This window comes from Salvelinus sp. IW2-2015, linkage group LG17 (genome assembly GCF_002910315.2).
Source record: "Salvelinus sp. IW2-2015 linkage group LG17, ASM291031v2, whole genome shotgun sequence".
NCBI lineage: Eukaryota > Metazoa > Chordata > Actinopteri > Salmoniformes > Salmonidae > Salvelinus > Salvelinus sp. IW2-2015.
The window spans coordinates 29,393,810-29,406,777 of NC_036857.1; the positions used below are offsets into that span (position 1 = coordinate 29,393,810).

The 12,968-nt window shown below is 48.4% G+C and overlaps 1 protein-coding gene across 1 annotated transcript in view; it reads right to left on the reverse strand.

The window, feature by feature from the left end:
- huwe1 (HECT, UBA and WWE domain containing E3 ubiquitin protein ligase 1) overlaps positions 1-12,968 on the reverse strand; it is an 82,924-nt gene that overhangs the window by 14,805 nt on the left and 55,151 nt on the right. The window contains 17 exon segments of the mRNA XM_070448071.1: positions 59-734; positions 843-1,027; positions 1,198-1,407; positions 2,780-3,003; positions 3,264-3,388; positions 3,665-3,875; positions 6,102-6,416; positions 7,510-7,716; positions 7,881-7,970; positions 8,189-8,367; positions 8,723-8,951; positions 9,390-9,549; positions 9,792-9,919; positions 10,153-10,254; positions 10,784-11,005; positions 11,195-11,361; positions 12,599-12,781. Of these exon segments, the coding sequence (XP_070304172.1) occupies positions 59-734; positions 843-1,027; positions 1,198-1,407; positions 2,780-3,003; positions 3,264-3,388; positions 3,665-3,875; positions 6,102-6,416; positions 7,510-7,716; positions 7,881-7,970; positions 8,189-8,367; positions 8,723-8,951; positions 9,390-9,549; positions 9,792-9,919; positions 10,153-10,254; positions 10,784-11,005; positions 11,195-11,361; positions 12,599-12,781 (3,613 nt within the window).

Sequence of the window (12,968 nt, forward strand, 5' to 3'; positions counted from 1 at the left end):
GACAGACGTGAGCAGTAACGTGTCCACCACCCATCCAGAGTACAAAACAGTCTCCTACCTTGGCCAGTTGGATAAGAGTATCCAGTACGTGTCGACAGACCACAGGGGCGGCCTGGGGGTGGATGTGTACGGTCGACCCTCCTCCACCTGCACAAGTCATCCCCGCCGCACCCCCCTGTACCCCTCCTCCCAGGGTCCCCCCGGACCCTCCTGACGTCCCCCCCGCAGAGTGCCGGTCGGCATGCTTCCGTCCCGACGCTCGCTGGATTTGGAAAATGTTTGTACGGCATCCTAGCGCCGCGTCCATGGAAACGGACAGCCAAGAGAGCTGGGAGGAGCTACGAGACTCCACCCGGTTGAGAAGTTCCAGAGAGGAGGAAGAGGAGGAGGAAGAGAGGGAGGCGGAAGCGGTTGCTGCAGTCGTAGACCCTTTACTCCCTCCGTAACCTCCCTGACCGGCAGCAGTCCTCTTGCCTCTGGCGTCTTCCAGGCGGGTGGTCTCGACACAAACCTCACTCTCGCTGCTGCGCTGCAGGATGGAGAGCAGACTGCGGATGACCCAGCCACGCGTCTGGGAGTGGTAGCACAGGTTGCGGAGCACGCGGTGCAGACGGCTGGTGTTGAGTTTGGGTTCGTCTACGAAGAGGAGGACCAGGAGACAGGACAATGCCTCGTGGTCCAGGAGCAGACGACCGCGCAGACGCAGCAGAGAGTCCACACTGGAACTGGACGGTCTGGGGAGAGGACAAATGACAGGTTAGTCATAAGAGGTCATACACACACACTTTAAACAGACTCATCTCTCACAGACTTTATCCCCAGACCAATCCTCGCCCTCTCACCTGCTCTGGTTGGCCCCTCCTCCCATTTGGAAGGTCCCGCCTCTCTGCACGGCAAGGCGGGTGTACTGTACCCCTCGGTTGCCCCCCAGGCGGCTGGTAAAGGCAGGCGACCTCAAGATGGCCGACAGGGCCGAGCTGGAACTATGGCCGAACAGCCTCTCGTGCATCAGCTGTCTCTGACGAGCCTGGGGATGTCAAATTTACAAAACATGCAATCATGAATATCCCAGTATATTATGTAGCCGGAACAGAACTTTATAATTTTTGTAATTGTATTTTTTGAAGTTATTCTATGCAAGTTCACTTTTGTTACTTGGTGCTAGTGTGTAGTAAAACGTTTGAATCTTACACTCACCTCCTGCTCCCGGCGCAGCGCGGCTGCCTCGGCGGCGATGTCCGGGGGCATGACGGCCAGCACGCTGTCCTCCATGTCTTCTAGGACGGAGCGACGCAGCTCCGAGGGGAGGGTCTGGATGAAGGTGACGGGGTCCAGGGGAGTGTCGCCCTGCGTGGGCTGCTGGGACAGCTCTCTACGCTGCTGTTCAGCACGTTGTTGGGCCAGGACCTGGGGAGAGGAGAGACAGTTCTTTAACTAATGATTCCAATTTTGAAAAAACTTATTAAGGCTTTAAAGCATTCATTAAGGCCACACAGAGGCTTCAACAGCTTGAGTATAATGGAAATGTTAGGTGTTAGACCAAGATCACTAAATCTTCCCCTCTCTACACTACTCTTAAACATGTACACTACATGGCTAAAAGTATGTGGACATCTCATTCCAAAACCATGGCCATTATTACGGAGTTCGTCCCCCCTTTTGATGCTATAACAGCCTCCACTCTTCTGGGAAGGCTTTCCACTAGATGTTGGAACATTGCTGCGGGGACTTGCTTCCATTCAGCCACAAGAGCATTAGTGACGTCAGGCACTGATGTTGGGAGATAAGGCCTGGCTCGCGGTCGGCGTTCTAATTCATCCCAAAGGTGTACGATGTGGTTGAGGGTAGGGCTCTGTGCAGGCCAGGCAAGTTCTTTTACACCGATCTCGACAAACCATTTCTGTATGGACCTTGCTTTGTGCATGGGGGCATTGTCATGCTTAAACAGGAAAGGGCCTTCCCCCAAACGGTTGCCACAAAGTTAGAAGCACAGAATCATCTAGAATGTCATTATATGCTGTAGCATTAAGATTTCCCTTCACTGGAACTAAGGACCCTAGCCCAAACCTTGAAAAACAGCCCCAGACCATTATTCCTCCACCACCAAACTTTACAGTTGGCACTATGCATTAGAGCAGGTAGTGGGTCTCCTGTCATACCCAAACCCAGATTAGTCCGGCGGACTGCCAGATGGTGAAGCGTGATTCATCACTCCAGAGAACGTGTTTCCACTGCTCCAGAGTCCAATGGCGATGAGCTTTACACCACTCCAGCCGAAGCTTGGCATTGCGCATGGTGATCTTAGGCTTGTCTGCGGCTGCTCGGCCATAGAAACCCATTTCATGAAGCTCCCGACGAACAGTTATTGTGCTGACGTTGCTTCCAGAGGCAGTTTTGAACTCGGTAGAGAGTGTTGCAACTGAGGACAGACGATTTTTACCCGCTACGCGCTTCAGCACTCGGACAGACATTTGACGAACTGACTTGTTGGAAAGGTGGCATCCTATGACGGTGCCACGTTGAAAGTCACTGAGCTCTTTAGTACGGGCCATTCTACTGCCAATGTTTGTCTATGGAGATTCCATGGCTGTGTGCTCAACTCTATACACCTGTGAGCAATGGATGTGGCTGAAATAGACGAATCCACAAACTTGAAGGGTGTCCACATACGTATGACCATGGAGTGTATTTAAGCTCAATTTTAAGCCCCACATAGATAATTTACAAGACATAATACATAAAAGGATGATTATTAGGGTGATGTATTTTCGTTCCTCACCTCCTCCTGTATGGCGGGTGGCAGGGCAGCCAGGAACTCAGGGCTGACCTCTGTGACCCCTGGTCCTCCTCCCAGTACGGGGGCAGTGGTGGAGGGGAGGGTGGCCGCGGCAGGGGGGCGTGCTGGGGGTCGGATACCCAGCTGGTTCTGGAGCACCTCACGACGGATGTCCTCTGGAAGAGCTGCCAGGAAGGATGGGTCTACACCCTCTGGTAGACTGATGCCTGGAGGGGGGGGGGGGATGAGTGTAGGGCTCTACTGTGCATGACGTAACACAAGGGTGGCCAACCCTCCTTCTGGAGAGCTACAACGTATGCATGCTTTTGCTCTAACAATCAAGGTCCAATTAAGGTCCTGATGAGCAACAGGTGATTAGAAGAACCATGTGTGAGCATCGGGTTGGAAAACATGTGCTTTCTCCAGGAGGAATGCCCACCACTGAGGTAGAGGGGCCAGAGAAACCAGCCAATGAGACTCTTCTTACCTGCCAGTGGGTCCTCATCCTCATTGCTGGTGGATGGGAAGAGCTCTTCCTGGATGGCCTGGGATTGGCTGTCTGCGCTGTCACTCCGGGGCATGGTCTCTCCAGGGGAGGAGACAGAGGTGGAGCTACAGAGGGGCAAAGCATGAGCGAGGGAGACAGAGAGAGCTGATCTTCCCCTCAGAGTCCCTGCCTAGATCACATTAGATCTGAACAGATCACATTGGTATAAGTAATATGTTACAGTAGTAGCTCCATCTTGCCCTCTGATAGGTTAGGTAAAATTTTGTTCATGTTTGATATACACCTATCCAAATATTTTAGATCTAGAGAAGTGCCTATGGGGTAGGGGCTAGGGTTTGAATTTGGAACGTATCGTTAGTATTGCCCGCCAAGACCCTCACCCTGACTCCCCGTCTGTCTGCCTGGCCGTCAGTCCGCCATCTCCACTCCCTGACAGCTCCTGTGGCAGATGGACAGCCTGGGTGGGGTTGGGGACGAGCTCTTCCTGCGTGGCAGATGCGGGGCTACTGGTATCCATGGGAGACCCTTCCAGTAGTGACACGCCCACCGCTGCAGGCTCAGCGGTCTCCACGATGTCTGGACTCAGGGAGGCTGGGAGGAGAGGGAGAGGAGAAGAATGAGTGAAAGGAGTGAGGAGGAAAATATGGGAGAAGAGGGGAGGAGAGAGAAGAAAAATGGTCAGTTAATACACTAAACAACTATGCATAGTCTGACGGCAACAACGTGGTTGCATGAACACATATGCTCCGTTGCAAAATCTGCACGACACTTTGAAGCAATGTGTCGTTAGCCATGATTAGGGCTGTGGCAGTCATGACATTTTGTCAGCCGGTGATTGTCAAGCAAATAACTGCCCGTCTCACAGTAATTGACCGTTAATTAACAAACCCATTTAACATCTCCTGGCTTCCACACACAGCCTACAAGTAAGTCACAAATGCAGACCTTTGGAACATCTACATTTTATAAAGTCTAATAAATCCATGTAATATAGCCTACACCCTCACAATAAATCCATTATCTATTTTAGACGGGTCTAAAGAAGAATGATATGAAGAAAATGTAGTCCATTTCAGAATAACAGAATAGCATACGCTGAGTTGTCCTTATGTTAGGCCCTGATCTGGCTATGTCAAATGGCTGTGGGTTACACTAGTTCATTTAGCAGACAAGATTTGCTTCGAATTCCGTGGCATTATTTTATAGTATGAAGAACACCTGAATAAAATAGAAAGTATATTTTCTCCAAACGATGAGGGAGTGCGCACATGCAGCTATTCTGTGTTGAGCTGTTTACAAAGAAACAGCTTCTCCTATATGCTTAATTTAGAGTTAATTATGCAACTTTGGTTGTGATACAAACGGTGGGCTATATGTTTTGATTTTTAATCCATTCTAAGGCTTCATGATCCGACTAATGATTATTTTTTAAAGAAATGAAAGGCATGAGCTCTGCTTAGTTTTTTGCTTAGGCTGCACACACTTCACCAGTCTCCTTCACAATTTGACAAGCACTTGAGATAATGCCTCAAACTTCCCGGCGGCTTCCCCTTTGTGCGGCCGTAACGCCCCCTAAAAATATCCATGCCTTTTGCGGCCAGTGGCCATTGGGCCCTTGTGCTGAATATAATAATTATAATTCCCTTCTCCCGGCTGCGTGCCCTGAAGCACTGCTCACTCACATGGCCCAATTATCATTAGCCAATGCCGTCACATGATCCGGTCTTTCTCACAGGCTACAAGTGAAGACAGACATCGTGGACGCAACTGCGTGTGTCCTTATCCAATTCCGAGGTGCATATTGAAGATATTGAAAGAACTGTCCACATTTACTTTGTCAGCCAACAAGATGAATACGCCTAACAAACAGCAAAAGCACTAGCCTATGTCAATCTACTATCCCCCATCGTACAAAAGTTTACCTATTCTATTCTGTGAGAAATAGACATTCCAAAAAGTTATACGCTAATATTGTCAGACTATTCTTCATCAGACTATTCTTGATTAACCTTGTCTTTACATATACTAAATAATATAAGTGTGAAATTTGAATGGACCATTATTAAGCACCTGTCTTGAAACCTGCAGAGGGAAAAAATACATGCACTTAAAGGGATGGAGGACGCTTTACCCGTGGTTAATTTTCATGCCAGCCAGGTAGACTATACTCCTGTTGTAAAGAGAAGCAATGTGCTTAATATTAGGAAAGTTGTGAAATAAATATAGTAGGCCTAGCCTATGGAAAGCTGATGGGAGCCCCCTCTTTTTAATAGAGGCCATCATTCTGTTTTCTCACACAATTGCATAGCCTATAGAAATGTTGCACAACATGAGCTTGTGGGCTCTCATGAAGTGTTTGATTAGATTTTCCATTTCATTTGCATTCATGTCAGAGTGATTAGAGGGACAATAGAGTGCTGAGTACCAGGAAGTTAGCAAGTTTGGTAGGCTAATAATGACCATCAGCAGCATCAGAGCTTGGAGAAGCCTAATTACTGTGACTAACTGGTCACTTGGAACTTGATGGCGGTAATACAGTCACGCTAGCCATGATGGCTATATTCAAAAGGAGACCGCTTAGTCAACATCATCACTGCAGATACAGATGTGTGCCCTTACTGCTCATCAGTCACTCTGTGAAAGAAGGTGCATTCGTTTAGCTACCCTGGTGCCCTGGGTGGATGAGACCAACGGAATGGTCTCAAATGTGCAAACTCCACCAACCGGTGCGCTGGGAAAGCTAAAACGAACACACTTCTTACAGTTTCAAAGTTAGTCTACCTTCCCTGCCTCCATCCATCGCTCCTCCTCTCTCACCAATAGTGGGCACCGGGGACATTTCCATCTGTGACGCCTCCACTTCGCAGGTCGGCCTATCGGATGCCGCTGCAAGGGCAGGAAGACCGGCCCCTGCCAGGACAGCCAGCGAATTGGCATGCGACTCGGCCAGGAGCAGGTCTGCGATTGGCTGGTGGACCTGCTGGCTGATGGCAGTCTCCAGGGAAACCAGGGCCTGTTCGTGGGGGGCGGGGGTTGTGGGGGTGACCTCTCCTGAGGGGGGAGCGGTGAGGAAACCATCCGAGACCCGAGGGGGGTCCAGACACGACACACCACTACCCTGGGCCTCACCTTCTGAGCCAGGGGAGACACAGAACAGAGAAAAGTTAGAGAGTTCGGGAGTCCTAGGTCCACTTGACCTTCTGATGGAACACACAGAACAGGAGGGATGAGTCAAACTAACTGAATAGTGAGCTATAGGTTCACCACTTCAGTTACATATAAAGTACAGAGACAGGTCCTACAGGTGTGCTAGTATTGGAATAGATTAAATATGGGAAACTGGCTGGGGGAACCAAGGAGAGGTTTGGGGAGCACCGACTTAGAGGGGTACAATGATATCAATGAGCTAAAGCTTATTTTGTCCTGAGTGAGATTGCTGTGAGTTGGGCAGCACTGAGGAAGGCAGTAAGTTGTATAGTTATCTCCCGTACGGGGCGCACTATCCTGATCCCCAACAACAACACAACTTACTACCTCACCACAGCACAGCCACAGAAGGGTATGGGTTCCACATCCGTATAACACACGCACAGAAGCACACACAAGCACATTAGGTTACATAGCAACATCACCGTGTAGCTCACTTGGTAGAGTAAGGCACTTGCAACGCCAGATTCCTACAGGGGGACCAGTATGAAAATGTATGCACTCACGACTGTAAGTAGCTCTGGATAAGAGCGTCTGCTAAATTACTAAAATGTAAATGTAACTACAGTATCAGTAACATTTCCCCCCCCCAACTATTAGTTGCAGAGTAAACGTCCAAGGCAAGATGTCAGTGCCGTGGTTTCCATGGTAATAGGATCCTCTGGGTCGTCTTGGCGTTGCCGTGGGAAAGACAGTAGACTGTATAGTTATCTCCCAGATCTGGTGTGATCCTAAAACTATACAAACTACTACCTCACCCCACAGCACGCTACTCTGTGTCCGTCCGTCTGTCTGCTGGCTTCAAGAGGGTCCAGACAGAGGACACTTACTGGGCCAGAGTCCATTCAAACATGCACAGAAAAAAGACAGAAAATGTGAACAGAAAGTTATCTGGAAAGAAAGGATTCACTTTTGCATAAGGGTTCAAAGTTAGCCTCAATCCGGTAAAAGCACTTGCGTTCTTACAAAAAAATTATACTTAGTATAGTGTTCGCATTTAAAAACAAGGTGCCAGTACCAGCAGTGGTCTCTCCAGCCGCACCGTTGACCGTCCCCAGTCCCGAGCCCTGTAGACTCTGCTCCCTGGCCTCCTCTCCTCCTGTCCTTCTGTCGTTCTGCTTAGCCTCCTCCTCCTCCGCCAGCTGGCGTCTTTTCTTCTCCCTCCTCTCCTCCAGCTCCTCGTCTCTCAGGGTCTCCAAGTGTTGCAGGATAGGAACCTTCACCACTGGGAAGGAGAGAGATGGGGTTAGAGGGATGGGCTGGGGTGTACAGTGTGCGTACATCTATAAGTCTTCATGAGTAAATGTATGAATCAGCAACAATGTGAAAATCACGGAAAATCATATTCTCTCAGTAGTCCGACAGCAGACTAGTAGAAGACTGTTGTACCTGCTACACAGTCGTGCATGCTCTCAGCGTCCAGTACTTTACACTCATCAGTCCATCGGGTTAAGGCAGTGGGGATACTGGACAGAGTGCCTGGAAAGATATATATTTGAGATGAATTCAACATAATCCAATCAAAGCTTGGGCTCCCAGCACAGACTAAGCACCTAGGGACAGTTTCCAATAGATTCAGCCTAGTTCTGGACTCCTTCTCCAATGACATGTATTTCTTAGTCCAGAACTAGAGCTCACTTGGGTCTGGTAAAGCGGCCCATATAGTAGACTGGACTGGTGGACAGCGAGTGTCATACCTGCTTGTCCTCCGGTGCTGCTCTGCTCGTGGAAGAAGTCGTCGAGCAGCTCGTCGTCGGAGCGGGCGATGATGTGCACGTCCTCGTTGCCCACCAGGAGACGTGCGCGGCCGCGGGACTGAAGGGGCAGAGAGCTGGACAGCTGCAGGATGTCTGCTGCAGCACTGGGACCTAGCAGTCTGGAGGGGAGGAGAGAGAAGGCACATACACATTTAATATACAGCAGTTGATCGTCTTACAACACTGATACATAAACATTCGCACACTTAATCATATTCTCTTCTAACGCACCGACATGAACAAACACTTTCAGAACCTATGACCTTAGAAATGGATACACGAGTACAGCAACTATAATCAATACTTTGTTTTTGAGGTGCGATTGATTTAGCATTTGGCGGACTATTCCATTGGTTCCTTTGTACGTTAGTTCCTTTGTATGTACAAAATCAAAAGCTGCTTAAAATGTTTGACAGAATCTGACCCATGACCTAGGAAAAGTCCCATTCATTCATTGTAGCATCTCCGTCTCACCTCTGCAGGATGAGTGGGGGGTTGGGCTGTCTGTTCCCGGGGTAGTGGACGTGTATCGTGTGGCCCGTGTTGGCGGTGAGCTGGCGTAGCGTTCTCTGGCTACGACCCATGCCCTGCGCCAGGCGGTTGTTGGTGCCAGCTCCGCCCAGCGTTAAGGAGCCGTGGTCGGCGTGACGCACCATCAGGGGGTGAGAGCTGGGGATGTTGCCTGGGGAGGGAGGGATGTCAGCTGATGGGAACACGATAAACAGAGAGAACAGTTGCAGACATTAGGGGGACACGTAGTGACACAACCCCGTCATTCTACATACTGCTATATGGCTATTATAATATAGGCTATTGCTACGTAGCTATTCGTAAGTCTATGTCTTTAGTGTTAGTTGTACATTAGGATTTAAAAAAAGAGACAAACTACTTTGAGAAATCAGGGCCCGTATTCATAAAGCGTCTTAGAGTAGGGGTGCCAATCCGGGATCAGTTCGGTCTTTTAGATTATGAATATATGGACAGGGGGAACTGATCCTAAATCAGCACTCCTACCCTTGAGACGCTTTATAAATATATGGGCCCAGTTCAATAACATAGAAGCTGCCTTCTAAATCTATCCATACATTCAAAACAAAGACTATGAAAAACAAAGAGGAATAAAAACACCAATATGACTCACCGGTGGTGGAGAACATGTTGTCAAACTCTATGATGAGGTCATCGTCGCGGTCAAACCTCTCGAAGCGGATGTGTGGCGCAGCGTTAATGTCTGGGAAATCTTCATCCAGTTCCATCTCCGAACCTTCATCGTCATCATCCTCATCTCCTTCTTCATCATCCTGAGAAACAGAACATGGCATATTTAGACAATTTTTTCTTTCTTTACACTTTATTTTTTCCATTACAAAACTCATTCTAAAGTAAGTAAATGGATACCAATCGAATGTCACCAAGCCGGTTCGAACCCAGGTGTCCTGTATAATAGCCCGCTAAGCCGGAGCCAATGCAAATCCTCACGACTCAGACAAGATAACTGAACACAAAGAAACACTCCTTCCAGAGTCTTCAAACTCTTCCTCACCTGATCCTCCTCCTCTTCCTCTTCTTCCTCCTCCTCTTCATCCTGGCTGTCTTCTTCATCGTTGCTGCCACTGGAGTCCTCCTCCTGCGTGTGCTCCTCATCCTCAGGCTCCAGGATGTTCATAGAGTCTACGGTAGGAGAAGACGGAGAGAGGACAGTGAGTGAGACCAAACCACCCAACACACTTGAACCCTTTTCACCCTAATAACTAAATAAAATGAATTAAATAGATATTTAATGTATTTTTTACGACAGAGCCACACCAAGCTGTACTGTGCTGGCCTGGTTACGCTACACCATAATTGTCAGAACCATGTTGGAGAGGATAATGTGAAAATAAAATATCAAAACCAGCACTTACCTTCTCGGTTGGCCTGTAGAGTAGAAGCCTGACTGATATTGGAGGGTGCCTCATCCATCAACACGTCCTCTTGTGATTCATCCTCACCACTGCCACGTCCCACTGAGTTACAGAGCAAACAACCAATCAGAAACAAGACGATGTATTGAATGTGCCCGCCCCTTTCTTCTACACCATCCCATTTCACTCTGATGAGTCCAGTGGTGTATTCAGACAGGTGAAACATTAAAGTAACATTTGTTTTCAAAGTTTATATTCTGTTAACTCGTACCCAAAAATTGTTATTGACTCCTATACTCATGTGGCCAAAGCGTAAATCCGAGAAAAAAACCCTAACAAAACCCAACTCAACACATTCTCTCAAATGATTGCCATTTCCCCCTAGATGATGAGATCATCCTCCTGAGGATGATGAGCTGGCCGGTCAGTGGTCTATACGCATTCATAAAAAATAAATAAATGAATAATCGGTCATATTTAATAGAAATCTAGAAAGACATTTCCATTGTTGCAGATTTAATAGAGGTGAAATGAGACCCCAATTATGTTCTAGAAAATGCTTTTCTAATTGAATGGTTTGTAACGTTTCACCCTTTTCAACAGACTCCTGGATTCCAGACTCCCTGCTTACCGATAATGGAGCTATTGACGGCGCCAGCGTCTCTCTCCAACAGTTCGTCTATCAGATCCACCAGCTCGTTCTCCACCTGCATGGCCGTTGTGCTGAGCACCTCCGGCTGTCCAGCGATGACCGCTGTGTCTCCCTCCGTCTCTCCGTCCATCAGGTCACTGTCTGTCCCCTGGACCCTGTGACTGCCCTCCACCAGAGTCCCCTCAGCTTCCCCAGAGTCACCTGCAAAGAAAATGGATTCAGTGAGATGAACAGTAAGCCAAGAACAGTGTAAATGTGAGTTTCCTATTTCCCTGTGGTTCTGGGGAGCATGTGGGTGTCTGTGTGTAGTGTGTACATATTTGTTACTACATGTGTATGTGTTTATGAGTGCAAACGTGTGTGTGTGTGCGCGCGCATCACCTGTGGTACCTTGTGTGTTGCTATTGGAGTCCCTGGCGGCTCCCACAGTGTCGTGCTCAGCCTTGTTCTTGCTGGATCCCCCCTTCCCTCCAAACAGGCTGCTGGGCTGGTTGACGATGCGGGACAGAGTCTCTAAGGGCTTCAGAGCTGCATTCACTGTGTTTGCCATGTTGGGACTGAGATAACAAGTCAATGGTGAGAAAAACATTCTCATTTTATTTATTAATTTTACCCCTTTTTTCTCCCCAATTTCGTGGTATCCAATTGGTAGTAGTTACAGTCTTGTCTCATCGCTGCAACTCCCACACGGATGTTAACTCGAAATGACACAACGACAAGGTTCCAGTTTAACAAAGTTTACTATACGAACACACTACAAGGTAGCCATTACACTCAAGGCTAGTAGGTCCATCAACGAACAGACTCCCTGCGCGGGCGCACTCTTGACTGAGTGTTAGCCCCATAATAACAGAAGTATAGGGATACTTAAAACATGAACTTAACAATCTCCCCCTTTTCTTTAAAGACAAATAAAACATCAACAACATAATTAAATGTCCAAGTATTGTTCAAGATCCCCATTACAAATGTGTTGTGTGACAGTTTTTATTTGTATTACTCAATCTGCCACTTTCCATTACTGAGAGCCTGTAGGAGCACAAGACCGTATGCTCCTTTTTATTCAGACAGTCAGCAAGGTGTTCCTTAGGGATACTTAAAACATGAACTTAACGGACTCAGGAGAGGCGAAGGTCGAGAGCCATGCGTCCTCCGAAACACAACCCAAGCAAGCCGCACTGCTTCTTGACACAATGCACATCCAACCCGGAAGCCAACCGCACCAATGTGTCGAAGGAAACACCGTACACCTAGCGACCAAGTCAGTGTGCACTGCGCCCGGCCCGCCACAGGAGTCGCTAGTGCGCGATGAGACAAGGATATCCCTGCCGGCCAAACCCTCCCTAACCCGGACGACGCTGGGCCAATTGTGCGCCGCCCCATGGGCCTCCCAGACGCGGCCGTCTGCGACAGCCTGGGCTCGAACCCAGAATCTCTGGTGGCACAGCCTTAGACCACAGCGCCACCCGGGAGGCCGAGAAAAACATCCTCAATGGAAGGAAGAGATGAGGAGACATTCAGGGATTTGACCACAAGACAGTTGAGAAAATATGAAATCTACGCAAATTTAAGCAATGCGACGTCACAATAATCAATTGGGGGGGGAGAAGCTCTTAAGCCAGCTTTGGCACCGTGCAAGACAAGCTACCAGTCAACGTGCTGTTTTGCATACTGTTTGGAAGAAACACCCACAGGGGAGATTTCCCTGATGCCTTACTATAAAGTAGTAAGCAATGTGACTCCTCTAAGAGGGTGAGTAAGGGGTTTGAGAGGATCAGTGGTGTGTGTGTGTACCTGGACAGGTCGAGGCTGTGCGGTACTCTAGCCAGGTCGTTGACCAGTCCTTTCTTGAGGAAGAGGCGTATGATGTTGTTCATGCCGTTGTGCTGCGTCTTGGCTGCTGACGTGCTGTAGAAGCTAGAGGTGGACGGACACGACTCCATGATGGTGCTGATGATGCACATCACCGCCTGTAGCCTGGGGGGGAGAGAGAAAAATGGGGAGTTTTCAGTGAAGCCTAGGCACACAGGGACAGATAAAATGCATAACGAATGCACTATGAATCCGTCCATTAGTCAAATACATTACCACTTTCAACTTTTGACACATCAAAATGACAAATAAAGGATGGTAAATAATAAACTCAGCAAAAAAGAAACTGTCT